General features: G+C 42.1%; 1 protein-coding gene across 6 annotated transcripts in view; it reads left to right on the top strand.

Annotated features, from left to right (window-relative positions):
* Window positions 1–715: 715 nt before the first annotated feature.
* Window positions 716–17,586, top strand: part of MPPE1 (metallophosphoesterase 1) — a 92,486-nt gene continuing 75,615 nt past the window's right edge. For 3 of the 6 annotated variants that reach the window (XM_077492430.1, XM_077492429.1, XM_077492434.1), the window contains exons 1-2: window positions 716–871; window positions 5,386–5,746. In XM_077492430.1, coding sequence (XP_077348556.1) covers window positions 5,442–5,746 — 305 coding nt within the window. In that variant the 5' untranslated portion in view covers window positions 716–871; window positions 5,386–5,441. Of the gene's footprint in view, window positions 872–917; window positions 976–3,673; window positions 3,775–5,385; window positions 5,747–17,586 lie in introns of those variants that run through there. The other 3 variants (XM_077492431.1, XM_077492433.1, XM_077492432.1) reach the window with 3 other exon arrangements.

The raw sequence follows: 17,586 nt of genomic DNA on the forward strand, positions 1-17,586 counted from the left end.
CCTTGTGGATTTAATTAACCTTTTTTTTTTTTGGTTTATTCTTCTTTAAGGGGGTGTGGCAGGCATAATATGATGTCCGGTCAGGATATTGAAACCACTTTGCCGCCATAATTTTCCTATATGGCGGGTGGCAAGTGGTTAAAGACATTTTAATTCATTTACAGTATAGTATTGATAAAGTAAGGTAGCATTTTGTTGTGTTTTTATGAGAAAAAAAAATGTTACTTTGTTATAAGCTAATGCCCATTTTTCTTCAAGGCTTTGTTTCTCCAGAAGACTTTTGTTGCCAGCGGTTTAGACATTAATGGCTGTGTGTTGAGTTATTTTGAGGGGACAGCAAATTTACACTGTTACACAAGCTGTACACTCACTACTTTACATTATAGCAAAGTGTCATTTCTTCAGTGTTGTCACATGAAAAGATATAATATAGTTACAAAACTGTGAGGGGTGTACTGACTTTTGTGAGATACTGTATAAGTAAATCGCTGTGTATATTGGCAGCTCTGTAATAAATACATGTGAAAGGGTTAAACCATGTGAATACAGATTGACCATTAAAGCCTGCTCTCTGCGTGGAAAGGTGGAGATACACACCATATAACACTGTCACATTAGAAATAGCAGATCGCAACATTCCACTATTAGTGAGTACAGGGGCCCTTTAATGGAGAGGGGCGTACTGGAAGACGGCTCTTGTACACAATGACGGAGAATGTGATCAGACTGGTCTACATCTATTCCTCAGGCAATAAGATTGTCCACAAACCCCGCCCAGCCCTAGAGAGCGCCAATCACATGAGGAGGTTGGCTGTGTTGTCTGATGCTGAGCGGAGGCAGAGTGTCGGCTCTTCATCCACGGCCTGCTCAGGTAAATCTCATAGTGTATGTGTATTGGAGAGGGGCGGAGCGAGGGGTTCACCTGTACCGTCCGGGGGGAGGGGGTCCGCTCTCAGTAATACACACAAATGTCCGGTATGTGTACAGGGGGTGTAGGGAGTGCAGGGGGCGCGCGTGTGTTTGTCAGGGTAGCAGTGTGTATCTATATGTATATATGTGTATGTATATATGTGTGTGTGTGTGTCAGGGTAGCAGTGTGATATATATTATGTTTATATTATGTTATGTGTGTGTGTCAGGGTGGCAGTGTGATTATATATGTGTGCGTGTGATAGCAGTGTGATATGTGTGTGTGTCAGGGTAGCAGTGTGTATGTGTGTCAGGGTAGCAGTGTGTATGTGTGTCAGGGTAGCAGTGTGTGTGTGTGATATATATTATGTGTGTGTGTCAGGGTGGCAGTGTGATATATATGTGTGCGTGTGATAGCAGTGTGTTATGTGTGTGTATTAGGATAGCAGTGTTTGTGTGTGTCAGGGTAGCAGTGTATATATGTGTGTGTGTGTGTGTGTGTCAGGGTGGCAGTGTGATATGTATATGTGCGTGTGATAGCAGTGTGTTATGTGTGTGTATTAGGATAGCAGTGTTTGTGTGTGTCAGGGTAGCAGTGTATATATGTGTGTGTCAGGGTGGCAGTGTGATATGTATGTGTGCGTGTGATAGCAGTGTGTTGTGTGTGTGTGTGTGTCAGGGTAGCAGTGTATATATATGTGTTTGTGTGTGTGTGTGTGTGAGTGTCAGGGTAGCAGTGTGATATATATGTGTGCGTGTGATAGCAGTGTGTTATGTGTGTGTATTAGGATAGCAGTGTTTGTGTGTGTCAGGGTAGCAGTGTATATATGTGTGTGTGTGTGTGTGTGTGTGTCAGGGTGGCAGTGTGATAGCAGTGTGTTGTGTGTGTGTGTGTGTGTGTGTGTGTGTCAGGGTAGCAGTGTATATATATGTGTGTGTGTGTCAGGGTAGCAGTGTATATATATATGTGTGTGTGTGTGTGTGTGTGTGTCAGGGTAGCTGTGTGATATATATAATGTGTGTGCCTGTCAGATCTATGTAATGCAAACACAAAAAAAAAAAAAAAAGAATCTGTTTGCTGTAACTGCTCAGTGTTTGTAGTTGGCGTTCAGCTCTAAAGTGTTATCACGTTTGTAAAGTTCCTGTAAATCTAGTAGTCCCCAAGTAAGATCTGTGTATGTTGTAGGTGTATGTTGTACGTGTTCTTCTAATAAAACTTGATTAAACATAAATCTAGTAGTCTCTTAGGCCTCATACACACAGGACGTTTTCCAAACTCGCCTTTCCTCCTGGCAACAGTGTTTTGGCAGAAAAAACATCCGTGACGCTTGTAAAAGTGTGTAAATCGTTTAGGCGCGTTTTTACAGGCGCCATGCTCTTGGGCGTTTAATTTGTTTCATTGGCCAGAATAATAATTTATTCTGGCCATTGAAATGAATTCTGCTCAAGTGCTAAATGTACATTTTACATGCGTTTTTTACAAGCGTCCCCCCCCCCCCCCCCCATAAAACTCAGCTGCTCCTGGTGTATGTTTTCCTGCCTCTAACCGCCTCTGTGTACTGGATACATAGGCTAACATGCCGGGGAAAAACATCCAATGTGAATGAGGCCTAACAGGATTCTCTCCAGGCAGTGCTGCTGTCCAAGGATGTGTCTGTTCCTCCATAGATATCTAGGAATTGGTGAACTGCAGTATATTGTATTTTTGTTCTTGGGTTTAGATACTGTTTAAGTAGCTTCTTGTGTTATCTAGGCCATCTAATTACCATGGCAAACCAGAGATTTGTGCCAACCTAGATATTGTGTAGCCATCTACAAATCTCCAGCGGAAACGAGATTTGTATCTCTTGTAGCCTCTGCTGCAATGTCATGGCTGGCATGGCCGCCATGCTTTAATATGAGTATGTTTACCAGAGAATAGAATACTATTCATGTTCTATCGGCTCATTATTACAAATGTTGCATGAATGTTCTTCAACACATCTGCAGGTTACGACTTGCATGTTTTCTAAGCTCTGCACTTTCTCTGGCTGCAGAATTAAGTGGTAGTAGTTTCATTATTCTTTAAAGGTAAACTTTTTTTTTTTTTTTTACCCCTTGCCACCCACACTATAGCCGAAAGACAGCTGCAACACAGGCTTGCTTTGCCAGGAGGGCTTCTATGGATGTGCTCATGCTGCCCATGTGCTCCCAGCCACACACTCTGTGATTCCTGAGCCAATCACAGCGGGCCTTTACCATATGGACAGCTGATCACAGAAGGCGGTTATCAGCTTTTTGTCCCCCCCCCCCTCACACTGATAGCATGAGAAGAAAAGAAAGCCATTAACCGGCTTCTGTTACAGGGACATCGGTCCCCACATTACCATCCAGTGCTGCTGATCCATGCCCACTAGTGCCACCTGTCAGTGGCCATCAGTCCTGCCTATCAGTGTAGCCTCAGGAAGGGGATACAAGTGCACCGTAGGCAAGTGGTTAACTTGTTTGTTCTATGTTGTGTATTTGCCAATGTCCACATCACAAGTAGCATAGTAGATAATTGGTGGAGTTAAGCTATGTGTATATTCGTTCCACCTGGTAGAACAGTTATGTCAGCACACTGAAAGCTTCACTACAACAGGAATGAGTTTTGCTAACCAATACACCTATGTTTCTTATTGATGGGCAAATGTAGACAAACTTTAAAAAAAGTACTTTTATTTTGTATACTTTTCTTACTAATAAAAAAAAAAATTGAAAAAAAAAAATTCAATATTTTCCAAAGTGTCTTCCAGAACAGCTACATGAGATGGTCGGCTCCTCCCTCTACAGGAAACACAATTCCAAAGACAGTTAAAAGGCCCCTCCCACATTTTATGCATGAAGGTAAAAAAACCTTTATTCTGCAGCCCCCCCCCCCCGCAACACTTAGACCCCTTTCACACCACACCGCCGATAGCGTGGGCGGTAAAATGCCGCTATTTTTAGTGGTGTTTTACTGCCGGATTTGTGGTGTGCTTTTACCCCCCGCTAGCGGCTGAGAAAGGGTTAAAACTGCCGGCAATACGCCGCAATAGCAGCGTTTTTCCAGCGGTATTACAGCGCTGCCCCATTGATTGATTCCATTGAGTCCTGCCAGCGCACCATCGGGCTTTCACACTACAAACAATGGTGCAGCTTCTTTAGAGCGGATTGCAGGCGCTATTTCTAACGCTATAACGCTTGCAAAACGCCCTGGTGTGAAAGGGGTCTAAACTGTGCCTAATTTCGATCCAACAATGTGCCTCTCCCGAGTCTCTCCCTTCTTGTTGGCTGAGATGCTTGAGCCATTGGATCCCACTTCTGTCAATCACAGCCAATCAGGAGGGAGCAGGGGACTGAGCAGAGCTGCACTCTCTGCGTCTTATGGACACAGAAAGCCGGCTAGGGAACGACCACACTAGAATGCTTCCATAGTAAGCTGCTTGCTATGGGGGCACTCAGCAAGGGAGAAGGGCACAGAGCGCTGGCGGGGGACCTAAGAAGGGGAGGATCAGGGCCAAGACTATTGCACAGAGCTGGTAAGTATAACATGTTTGTTATTAAAAAATACTTTTATTTTATTTTTTTTATATTTACAATCACTTAAAAAAATAAACCATCTAGTTTAGCATGTTTATTTTACAGCTATATAAAAAAAAAAAAAAAGAAGAGGAAAAAAAAAATTTGAAAGATAAAAATATTTAGTTTTGAGATTAGACTACCTTTTACACAGCAACTACATAACCTGCGGCATCAATAAAATAACGGCTAAATTAAGCTAAAAGAGCTTTGTGAATTGATACTACTGGGTTTAAAGAGAGCTACTAGGCTTTAGAGTTGTAGCATACACAAGGCTATGGATTCCCTGAGTGACAGCCCTGGTTGACCGAGCACTGTTACATTCACCTCCGAACTACAAGGTACATGTTGTTTCCTTCTGTTCTGGACCAAAATGAAGTGACTGGAGAACAAGGCAAAGCGTGTGCTGGTTTAGGATTACAGCAAACCTGCTCCTTTGCCCTGAATGGACAAAGCACAGGTTCACTGTAATTCCTTTAAAACATTATTTACAATGGTGAATTTGGAAAAAAAACAAAAAAAACAAAACAAAGTAATGAAACTCTTACAGCCACTTTCCAAATTTGTGGGAAAAATTACTTTGTATCAAGGTCTGTATTCTGTGCAGTGGCTGCTTGTGTAGAAAGGGTATTCCCTTTCTTCAGTAGTATTGCTGAGCTGTGATTATTGGCTCAAATCTGAAAACATTCAGCAGAGCAATCAAAATACAATTCATGCACAAGGCAGATTCTTTTTTTAGTTTTGTAGCATAGGACTTTTTCACGTTTCATTTGTAAAGTTTAACGTTTTATATAAAATATGTAAAACTAAGTACACTTTCTGTAAAAACAAAAAAAAAAACATGGTTTATGTAATTTATGCTTATAGCCATGCATGTTATTTTGTTTCTTCTTGCAGGCAAGATGCAAGCATTTTGACCCAGCCTTTGGAAAAAAGCAGAGTCATGCTAATGGATGTTGCACCGATCGCTCAGCTATCTGACCTTTGCACACATGGCCATATCGAAACGTTGGTTTGATTCAGGAAAGGGTTCCCTCCTTAACAGTAGCGTCTTCCTGCTGAAATTTCTGACAATCATTTTTCTTGTCATTTTTTTCTGTGAGTTTTTGCTTTACTATTTTGTTATATTTTGGTGTGCCTGGCCAAATCTGAAGAATGCTTCTAGTGCACACAGCTCAACACCTCTCAAGGCAATGTTTTTATCTGACACTCATCTTTTGGGTGAAATAAAGGGTCACTGGTTTGACAAACTAAGAAGGTAAGAGCATCCAGGTCAAAGGTAGACCGAGTAACATTAACCACTTCCCACCCTGGACTTTGAGTGGGGATATCTGAATGATCATCTAGATATCATCTTTTTCAGCCAGCGATTCTCTGCACGCAAGAATAATCATAGCGCCAGTTCAGCTTGATCGTTTTTACAGGCGGCGGAAGGAGATGTTTCCGTGGCCTTCCTGTGCATCTCCTGGCTTGCCCCTGCGATCAGCGAGCTGGAGAAAGAATCGGTCACTGGCGTAAGTTTACCATAGAGAGTTCACGTGACCAGATGGTCCACTGTCATCTCTAAGACCCTCAGAGGGCCAGGCATGACGTTGTCTGGGCCAGCAGAGGTAAACAAAGCCGAGGACATGGCTGGAAAGGCCAAGAGAGTTTGTTGTCTTTATTTTGTTTTATCTCAGCCTTGCAGTCTGCAGAGATGTGGGGTCTTATTGACCCCACATCTCTCCATAAAGAGGGCCGGTCACACACTATTCCTATTACAAGGGATGTTTACATTCCTTGTAATAGCAATAAAAATAATCACAATTTTCTTTTTAACCACTTGGTTCCCACACTACGTCAATTGACGTCATGGGGTTCCGGTGGTTATATCTAAATAATGCCTGAGGCCACAGACATCATTCAGATATTGCAGTTTTCAGCCGTCGATTCCCTACACCATAAGAACAATCATAGCGGCTGTTCCGCCGCTTGATCTTTCTTACGGGCGGCGGGAGGGGACGCCCCCTCCCGCCGCCCTCCAGTGCTTCTACCGACTCACCGTTTCCATCGTTGAGTCGGTCACAGGATCCGCTGGCCCCAGCAAGTAATCATAGAGATTTCCGGCGGACTAGATTGTCCCCGGAGTCTCTATGATCGTTCGGAGGCCATGTTATGATGTCACGCCCCGGCCTCAGTATTCAAATTAACGGCGCCGATCTGGCTAGGAAGCCATGATCGTTTTTTTTTTTTTTTTATTCTTCCCAGCCTAGAGGTGAGATATGGGGTCTTATTGACCCCATATTTCACTGTAAATAGGTCCGATCGTGCCATATTCCTATTACAAGGGATGTTTACATTCCTTGTAATAGGAAAAAATAAATAAAAAATTGATGACTTTTAAAGTGTAAAACTAAAAAAAATAAAATAAAATTAACAATAAAAAAAAAAAAAAATTTAAAGCGCCCCTGTCCCCGTGAGCTCGCACACAGAAGCGAACGCATACGTAAGTCTCGCCCACATATGAAAATGGTGTTCAAACCACACATGTGAGGTATCGCCGCGAACGTTAGAGCGAGAGCAATAATTCTAGCCCTAGACCTCCTCTGTAACCCAAAATATATAACCAGTAAAAAAATTTAAAGCGTCGCCTATGGGGATTTTTAAATACCAAAGCTTGGCGCCATTCCACGAGCCCAAAAAATTGGGCTAACTTTACTGTTTTTTTTTAAGCATGAAACTGTTTTTTTTCTGAAAAAAACGCGTTCGAAAAATTGCTGCGCAAATACCGTGCGAGATAAAAAGTTGCAGTGACCGCCATTGTATTCTCTAGGGTCTTTGCTAAAAAAACATATATAATGTTTGGGGGTTCTATGTAATTTTCTAGCAAAAAAAATTGGAATTTTACATGTAGGAGAGAAATGTCAGAATTGGCCTGGGTCCGAAGTGGTTAAAGAGAAAGTGTAAACACATATGTAAACGGCATTCAAATATATATGAGGTATCACCACATGCTTTAGAGCAAAGGCAATAATTCTAGCCCAAGATCTCCTCTAGCTCTAAACATGTATACCTGTAACCTGTAAAAATTTTAAAGCATCGCCTATGGAGATTTTCAAGTCCAGAAGTTTGGCTCCATTTCACGAGTGTGCGCAAATTTAAAGCGTGACATGTTAGGTATCTATTTACTCGGCGTAACATCTTTCACATTCTACAAAAAAATTGGACTAACTTTACTGCTTTGTTTTTTTAAATCTGTGAAACAGTTAGTTAGTTTTTTTTTCCAAAAAATAAAATGCGTTTGAAAAATCGCTGTGCAAATACAGTGAGACATAAAAAGTTGCTATTTTATTCCCTAGGGTCTCTACTTAAAAACATATATAATGTTTGAGGGTTCAAAGTAATTTTCTAGAATTTTTTTTTTTTTATATGTAGGAGTGCCAGAATTGGTCCAGATGGAACGTGAGCATGATGAACAGTTAAATCTATTTTCTTATGGGGGCTGATGTAAATACAATAGACGTAAATAAAATCCGCTGCACTTGTGTTAGTATGTGTAGATATAAAAGATCTCTAAATCCAGTAGAGCTGCATGATTAAGCGTTAAAATGGCAAAATCTCGATTCGACCCCCCCAATGCTAACAAGCCATTTTCGTGATTCTATGTAAGAAGGGGAGAGCCGAGCTGTAAAGACAAAAAAAAAAAAAGCCGACAAATGTTTGTCAACATTCCTCAGTGCTGAGAGCTAGAGAAGAGATACAAACGTATCTTTTAGTTCTTTTTAGATCAAAGGGAAGAACTTCGGTTTGTAAATAAGGTCAGTTTAACCACTTAAAGACCAAAGCTTTTTTGACACTTGCTTACAAGTTAACATCAATATTCTTGCTAGAAAATTACTTAGAACCCCCAAACATAATAAAATATATAATATATATATTTTGTTGCAGCAGAGACCCTAGAGAATAAAATGGCGGTAATTGCAATATTTTACGTCGCACTTTATCTGCGCAGCAGTCTTTCAAATGCAATTTTTGTGTAAAAAAAATACATTTAGGGTCAGTTCACACCAGATGCAGTTCTGTGCGCTTTTTTCTGCACTAAAAATGCATGCACAGTGTTTTGCATGTATTCCAATGGCTCTAGTTCACACCAGGCAGTCCGTTTCTGGTCAGTTTTTGGTGCAGAAACTGACCGGAACTGAGTGTATTGGAGTAGAAAAAACTGAACTGCATGGAACTGCATCTGGTGTGAACTGGCCCTTAAATGAATTAAGGGCCAGTTCACACCAGATGCAGTTCCATGCAGTTCCGTTTTTTTCCGCACCAATATAGTCAGTTCTGGTCAGTACTGGTCAGTTTCTGCACTGGAAACTGACCAGAAACTGACTGCATGGTATGAACTACAAGCATTGGAATACATGGAAAATGCTGTGCATGCATTTTTAGTGCAGAAAAAAAAGCACACGGAACTGCGTCTGGTGTGAACTGGCCCTTAATGAACAGTGAATTTAGTCCAATTATTTTGTATAATGTGAAAGATGATGTTACGCTGCAAGAATCATAATCTTTATTCTAAGCAAAAAAAAAAAAAAGTGACTCTCATTTTATCAAGAATTGTGCAGCTCTAAGCCCTTGTACACACGGTCGCAGATTCCGTCGGAATGTGTCCGATCGGAGCGTTTTGTCGGATATTCCGACTGTGTGTGGTCTGCATCAGACTGTTTCCGTCGGAATATCCGTCGGACCAACTTTTCCAACTTGCCGGAAATATTTTCTAACAAAATGCTCCGATCGGACATACTCCGATCACGTGTAGAGAATTCCGATCGGACAAAGTGCCACGCATGCTCGGATCAAATTCCTACACCAAAGCTATTGGCTACTAGCGTGAACATAGTCCCGTCGTAACGAAATAACGTCATCACGTCGGATTTTCCAAGAACTTTGTTCGATCGTGTGTATACAACAGTTTCGGACAAAATCCGACGGATTTGGTTGTCGGAATCTCCGACCGTGTGTACAGGAGCTAAAATCTAGTTAAGCGTTAAATCAAATACTTCTTTCTTTCTTTATTTATTTATTTATTTATTTATTTTTATATTATAACTACATTTTTACTAGCTTTCTTGAATCGCCAGTGCATCAAAAATCAGACTGGTATAGGAAAGGGCATTACTGATATTCAATGAGGTCTTCTTGAAATACAGTGCTGTAAACAAATGGTACTTGCTGACTGGAGGAGAGAGAATGTAGAGGACCTTTCTAATAAGCCTCTCCTTTACCAAGCCCAGAATATTGTTTTGACTGTAGTAGAGAAAAGTAAATAGTGTCTGGATTAGAAAATGGGGAATAGAATAATATATGCTTTGGAAGGAAAGACAGAATAAACATGTATTTTAGTTGTATTAATTTATTGCCTTTACTAACACCAGCAAGAGTCCACTGATCTTCAATATTGGCTTATCCACAAAGCCTTAGGAACCCATGATTTATCTAGAAACACTGGAGCTGATTTATTGTTGGAAAAATGTGTCTTCTATTTGTTAATCCTAGTGTATGTTACAGAATGAAAGCCAACATTTGATTGCTGTAGGTGGCACATGGCCAAGGGGACGGGTTACTAAAACTGGAGCAGCTGTTAATAGCCATTCACAACTAGTTGCCATGCACAGCTGCTCTAGAGTCTGCCTTCTCTAGTCTTGGTAAATTCCACTCAGTCTTGTTACATTTAAATACAAATTCCCGCTGTTCGCAAGTGCTCGTAGTTTACACATCTTATATTCAGAGTTTAGAAAACTCAAAATAAATGTTGACATTCACACATCATACCTTTTTTTTGAAAAAAACTGACTTTTCTTTTGAATGTTTGGAGTAGGTCTCGACAGACTTGGAAGCTACTCTGAACAATTTCAGATGAGCGACAGTAAATCTGATCCCACGTAGATTGGGGAAACACTGAGTTTCCCTTAATTAACATGCAATAAAGAAGATCAGCAAGCCTTTTATTAAAGTGGGGTGCCACTAAAAATTTTTTTTAAAGTCAGCAGCTACAAATACTGCAACTGCTGACTTTTAATAATTGGACACTTACCTGTCCCAGGGTCTAGCGATAAGAAGGAACGAAGCCCCCCCTCGTTCCCCGCTCCGCTCGCGGCGCCGTCATTCGTACTGTGGGCACCCGGCTGTGGCTTCACAGCCGGGCACCCACTGCGCATGCATGACAGGTCCCAGATGACTGTGCGGCGCGAGGGGAAGTGATGTCACCAGCCCGGGCAAGGAAGAAGGCAGACTACGAGGGACCCACTAGCAACAGGTATTTAGAGGTGAGTAAAAAAAAAAAATTTCCAATTATTTTTTGTTTATTTTTGTTTTAAGAATTTTAAAGGTAGTGTTCTAATCTACTTTACAACTGATAATGAAGGCTGCCAGCACAGTACAGTCATGGTTGATAGTTAACTCTCAGACCCCTCATAAACATTAAAGACAAAGGAAAGCCAAGTAGTATTTTCTCAAGGAATGCAGAACACTTACAGTGCTTAACTGTTTATAAAAGTTAAAAAGTAAGGAAGGGCTATTTAGTTTAGTTAAAAAATAAAAATAAAAATGTTATACTTAAAGTGATTATAAAAGTAGAAGTTTTTTCTGCATTAAGGTATGTAGCACCCTTTTAGTATGTAGGAAAAATGTAGTTGGCTCAGGGATAAGCCTGAGCTGTTGAATCTGGGTCCAGAGTTCAGTGAGTTAGGGCTGGTTGATGGTTGATGCATCCTGACCGCTTCTCAGGTGCCTTCCCCTCCTTTTGGGACATTGGAGAATGTTCTAGAGCTAGGGGGCAGGAGGTTAAGAGGAGCTGCCTGGAATATTTTATGAGGCATCAGCCAGTCCCCAGTAAAGGGTTGGTAGGGGGCAGGGCTTGCATCATAAATAGGCATAAGCCATGCCAGCAGGAGTAGTTGGGTGGAAAATAGAGATATAGTGCTGAGGAGGCTGTCGGTGGCCCTCAAGGGTGCCCCCTACTCTGGGGGAGGGTGGGGGTGACTTTGGACTAAGGCTCGGGTGCTGGACTGGAGGAATCCTGCCATAAGACACGGAGGAAGGGGGGGAGACGCATTTAGCCAGTTTTCCCTGAGGACAGTGGTGTGCTTAAGTCTTTAACCCTTCCCTGGGAGATCTGAAGAGTCAGCCATGTGGGCTGTAGAGGAAAGTTAGCCTGGTAGAGGAAGGCTGGTGAGGGAGGCAGCTGTGGCTAGGTGGGTTGGACCAGTAGCATAGGAGAAAAAGTCCAGGCTGATGACTGTATTCTGCTACATAACAAGGGACTTTAAGCAATGGCCCTTTGCAGGTAGTAACTCAAATCTGACTGATAATCTGTCAGATTGACTAACCGCGATCTAGCTGGAGACTGTACAAGCAAGTGAAGTGCAGGAGGAGTGTCAAGAAGGCTGTATATAGACTATATAGGAACGTCCCTGAAATTGTTGTTGAAGTCAAGTGGGCATCCCATGGCCTCCCATGCCTGTCCACATTGTTAATCCTCAATAAATTACAAAAACAAAGTTGCAGACTGTTCTCTGTCTCTGGAGTGTCTGCAGCCCCTTAAGGGGTGTGCTACAGGTAAAAAAACAAAAAAAACTTCTGTGTACGGCTTCTCCCTCGGCCACCCCCACCCCTCTCATACCAATCATTTTAACCACTTAAGGACTGCCTATATACTATGGCAGGGTGGCCCTCCTGTGTGAAATCACGTATAGGTACGTGATTTTATGCAGTGGGCCTGGGGCATATGTGCTGCCAGTGACCCGCTTCAGCTGTGATTGGACACAGCGGGAACCAACCTGCAGATCTTTCACAGTGGAGGCAGAACGGCAGTCTGCTTATGTAACAAGGCAGACTGCCGTTCTGTGAGGGAGGAAGATGGAGATCTTGTATTTCCGCTGAGCAGAAACATGGATCTTTGTGTTCCTCCAGTCACAGCATTCCCCCACAGTTTGAAAACACTTTCTAGGAGCACACTTAAAGTGGAGTTCCACCCAAAAATGGAACTTCCGCTTTTCAGAATCCTCTCTCCTTCCGGTGTCACATTTGGCACCTTTTTAGAGGGGGGGGGGAGAAGATACCTGTCTAATCCAGGTATTTGCTCCCACTTCCGGGCATAGATGGCCGCTGTATCTACGAATATCTACGCCATGTTTAGCGCCTCCCCTGCTGTCTTCTGGGAGACACACACAGGTCCCGGAAGACAGCAGGGACCAGTGGGAACGTGTATGTGCAGTAGGGAACCAGGCTGTGAAGCCGCATTAAGTGGTTACCTGCCAACAAATGTTTAAAGATTGTCTCTCACTGACCTCCTGTAGTTAGAGCCACTGTGAAACAATTCATCCTCAAAGTTCAAAAAGAAGCAGTGAGGTTGTTCAATTTAAGTCTCTTCCCCAATGTTTGTGCACCTGCACTATGTTTACATTAGAACCCATTCACACCAGTCTGATCCAATACATTGTGGTAAACATATTTTAGTGCATTGTGGTGCTGCAATGCATGTGTGCAGCAAAGGCACACGGGGGTTGCTTTCAAAATAAGTGGCACTGCACTGCACCAACACACATACACATAATGCATGTTACTGTGTGTTGTGCCAATATGATCAGAAAGTTAGCAGGCTGCCAGGTCACTGCTGATAGGAGGGATCTGAACTGCCAAGGCAAAGTTAAAACTGAGAATCTTCCAGTTTCAGCTACAAACTTTGAGAATGAAATGTAGGTAGCTACAACAAAACCATTGAGGCTGCTTGTTAAGAATATATAAATATTTCAATGTGCATAGCCAGGCCACAGTTCAACCTTAACCACTTCAGCCCCGGGCATTTTTTGCGATATGGCAATGCGTTACTTTAACTGACAATTGTGCGGTCGTGCGACATTGTACCCAAACAAATTAGAGCTTTCTTTTGGTATTTGATCACCTATGTGGTTTTTATTTTTTGCGCTATAAACAAGAGTGACAATTTTGAAAAAAAAAACAATTTTTTGCTTTAATATCCCCCAAAAAATTTAAAACTAATTTCTTCCTCAGTTTAGGCCAATATGTACTTTTACATTTGGCAAATAAAAATCAAATTAGCATATATTGATTGGTTTGTGCAAAAGTTATTGCGTCTACAAAATAGGGCATAGATTTATGGCATTTTTATTATTTTGTTTACTAGTAATGGCGGTGATCTGCAATTTTTAGTGGGGTTGCAATATTACGGCGGACAGATCTGACTGTTTTGACCCTTTTAAAGACCAGTGACATTTTTATACAGCGTTCAGTACTATAAAAATGCACGGATTACTGTATAAATGACACTGGCAGGGAAGGGGTTAATACCAGGGCGAGCAAAGGGTTAAATGTTCCCTAGGGAGGTCCTATCTAAGTGTGGGGGGAGTGGACAGACAGAGCGAGAGATCGCTGTTCCTAACTACTAGGAACAGACAAGCTCACTCTACTCCCCTGACAGAACAGGGATCTGCTTTGTTTACACTGTTAGATCCCCGTTCTGCCTCTGTGGAGGAATCGTGGATGGCCAGCGGATATCGAGTCTGCCGGACATGCTGATTGGCTCCCCCTGCTAGCGAATGGGCATGCACGCGCACCCACAGATCGCAGTGTATGCGCCCGACATACAAGGACGGCGATTCACGCAGCCGAGCCAACCTGCTGCAATACCAGCGGCGGCTGGTTGCCATTACGCATGGGTGAATTTCTTTAACCACTTGCCAATCTACAAACGGATGCCAATGGACAATTATGGACTTCTTCTTTTATTTTTTGCATATCTTTTTTTCTTTTCATCCCCATCTCACTGTGGCCATTTTTACTAGGCAGAATAATTCCATTTCCCTTTATTTGCTGGAACTCTGGGTTGGCCTCCTGGAACATGTGACAGGAACTTCCCAGTATGCAGCTGTGATACCAGTGTTGCATAACTTGTTCTTCACTCAAACAGATATAAGATGGTTTCATATCAGCCTGCAGAACTGTATGCGGCTGTGATTTTTAACGAAAAGGGGAAAATTGTACATTTGAAAGTAAAGCCTTTACATGCACCGAGACACAACCTACTAGCTTACTACCATTTTATTTGTGCTGTACTGGAGAGCACCATTCATCCTCATCCTCTTTTGGTATTCTGTTGTCATGAGAACTCTGCCTGTGATGCAGGAGAGCTTTCCTTTATACACCCATTGCAGTCGTCTTGTCTCTTTATAAAAAGCCTGATGTAAAAAAATGATTGCCACACTTTTCTGGAGGAAATGTGGTGAACGAAAATGTGAATGAAAGATGAGGAGGGTGCAGATCAGCTGGGAGTAAAGATGGCCAAAAAGTTAGAAGGGTTTTTAAACTAGTCGACAGGGGGAGGGCCAAGAGGTAGAGATAGTCAGCGCAGAACATATTCCAGAGGGTAGTATTGGGGGGATTAGTGGTAGGTTGACTAAAGCACATAAACCCAAGGTAAGTATAGTCACAAGTCATAGTTGCAATCTTGGAACACCCAAAAAGAGGATAGTATGCGACCGATCTAAGCTACGTGGCATGTTCACCAATGCCAGGAACCTGGCGGACAAGATGGGTGAACTAGAGATACTGTTGTACAAGAAGGATTTGGATTTTGTGGGAATTCCAGAGATCTGGTTCAACAGCTCTCATGATTGGCTCGCAACCATTCAAGGGTATACCCTTTATCCCAGGGGTAGAGAGGGTAAAAAAAGGGGGAGGGGTATGCCTAATATATCAAAAACGATGTACAAGTGAATGTAAGAGATAATATCACTAAGGGAGCTAGGGAGGAGGTTAAATCATTATGGGTAGAGCTCCAAAGGTATGAAGCTAAGGGGAAAATAATACTGGGAGTATTCTATAGGCCCCCTAACCTGAGGGTGGAGGGGGAGACGGATTTCCTATCACAATTTGGATTAGCAGCAAGGATGGGAAGTGTTATCATAATGGGGGATTTTAATTATCCAGACTTAGACTGGGTAGAGGGAACCACACATTTGTCTAAAGGCTTCCCTGTTCCTAAATGTCTTGCAGGACAATTTCATGGTTCAGATGGTAGACACACCAACTAGAAATGAAGCTTTATTGGATCTACTGATTACTAACAATACAGACCTGATCACAGATATGGAAATACGGGACAATTTAGGAAACACAGGTCACAGGTCAGTTGGCTTCAGTATAAATCACACAAATAGGAAACACACTGAATTTCCAAACGACCAACTTCCCTAAACTACAAACCTTGCTAGAAGGCATAAATTGGGATAAAATCTTAGGAACAAAGAACAGGGAGGGATGGGTTTGCTTTTAAGAGCATATTAAATAAGGGCATTAGCTAATGCATCCCATTGGGTAAATTTAAAAGAGAAATCAAAAGTCCTGGATGGCTTAACTCCAATGTTAAAAATGCATATAAAAGCAAAGGAGAAGGCCTTCAAAAAATACATGGTTGAGGGATCATCATCAGCATTCAGACTTTATAAAGAATGCAACAAATAATGTAAGGGTGCAATTAGGACGGCTAAGATAGAACATCAAAGAAGGAACTTTAGATGAGGTGAGAGAGGTTTAGCCAATGTCCACAGCAAACACTGAAACAAAATCAATTTATTTGTTTCAAAATGTTATGTAACAGAGCGGCAACAACAATGATTGTGAGTTACCCGACATACTAGCCAATGGACACAACACAGATGAAAGTAAATATACAAAGATCTATTACAATCCTTGTACATCCATGAGCAACAATAAAACTTAAGTTACTGGGTCAGTAAATACACATGCACAATAAGAAAATAAAATGTACATACATGTGGACAGGGAAGTATGTAAACATAATGCAGACATCAATAATACCCAGCATGTACTGGCATAAAACAAGCATCAAAAAAGGCCTATGCATTTTGCAAGACCCTGCTCGTTTCTTTAGGGGCGGATGCATGACTGTTGTATCTGCAATGTAAATAATAAGATCAATAAATGTATGTTGTTGATAAATGGGGGCAGACGGAATAATTGGCAAGAGAAGTCTGAAACAGAGACCTCATACTTACCGAAGGTCTGAGATAAATCGCCAAACGCTGGATATCAAAATGGCAGCCGCTTAGTGCATCCAGCTCGGGAGATGAGGGGGTGGAACAAAACAAAAGCCACAACAGGAGAACATCCGGAGGATCAGCACGATCTGGATAAGGGTATTTGTCACTGCGGTCTCCACTTAGCCCCTTAAAATCATGTCTGGAAAATGTCTGCAAGGGTGCACATATATCAGAGAGCATCATAATTGCAAAATGAGCTTAATGTATAAGGTTCTAAAATTTAATTTTATATATACATAAAGATGTAAATGAATTAAGCTTATTAGAGCATGTTGGTTAGAAGGACTCTGAAATATGGAAAATGGTAAATGCATGAATGCAGACCAACATAGTTATAAAGCTGGTATGGGCAGAGAGTCTACGGGGCAATATAGAAATGATATAAGTATTACATGTGTATAAAGACAATGTAACAGACCCAATAGGTGTCAAGAAAGTAAAAAGGTTGTACCTCAATGGAGTAAAAAATACAATGGTTGTCAGTTTGTTCTTAGATGTGACTGCTCTATCCAATCATGAAGTTGTGAATCAGAATCCCAGCCATGGTGAACGTCTAGATATACCCACAAGGGCTCAAAGGTTACGCCCACCAGCATCATGTATGGGCAGTGACGCATGGCCGTCCATAAGACTTCCACCATCAAAGGGGGTGCACAGATGCAACAACTACTCAACCGTCCAGGATGACCCACACAGCCCACACCTCAATTACGTCTGGGAGACGTCAGTGTATGTACATGGGAAACATGGCGCCGATGTGCAGATGGCCACCCCTGTCAACAGACAGGGGAGGACAGCAAGAGATCAGGAACAGAACTCCCCTATGCACATCGCAGCCCCTGAGCTGGATGGAAACCACCGCCATAAAGGACAAACAGGGAAAGGAGAAAAGCTCAGCCCAGCAAGGCCCCCTGGGAGCAGTATGCAAATATAACTGGCCAAAGGGTGATAATACACTAGATGTAATATGGACAAAGGCTAA

This window comes from Lithobates pipiens, unplaced genomic scaffold, assembly GCF_037356315.1.
Source record: "Lithobates pipiens isolate NorthernLeopardFrog02 unplaced genomic scaffold, aLitPip1_a1.2 Scaffold_19, whole genome shotgun sequence".
NCBI classification, from domain to species: Eukaryota; Metazoa; Chordata; class Amphibia; order Anura; family Ranidae; genus Lithobates; species Lithobates pipiens.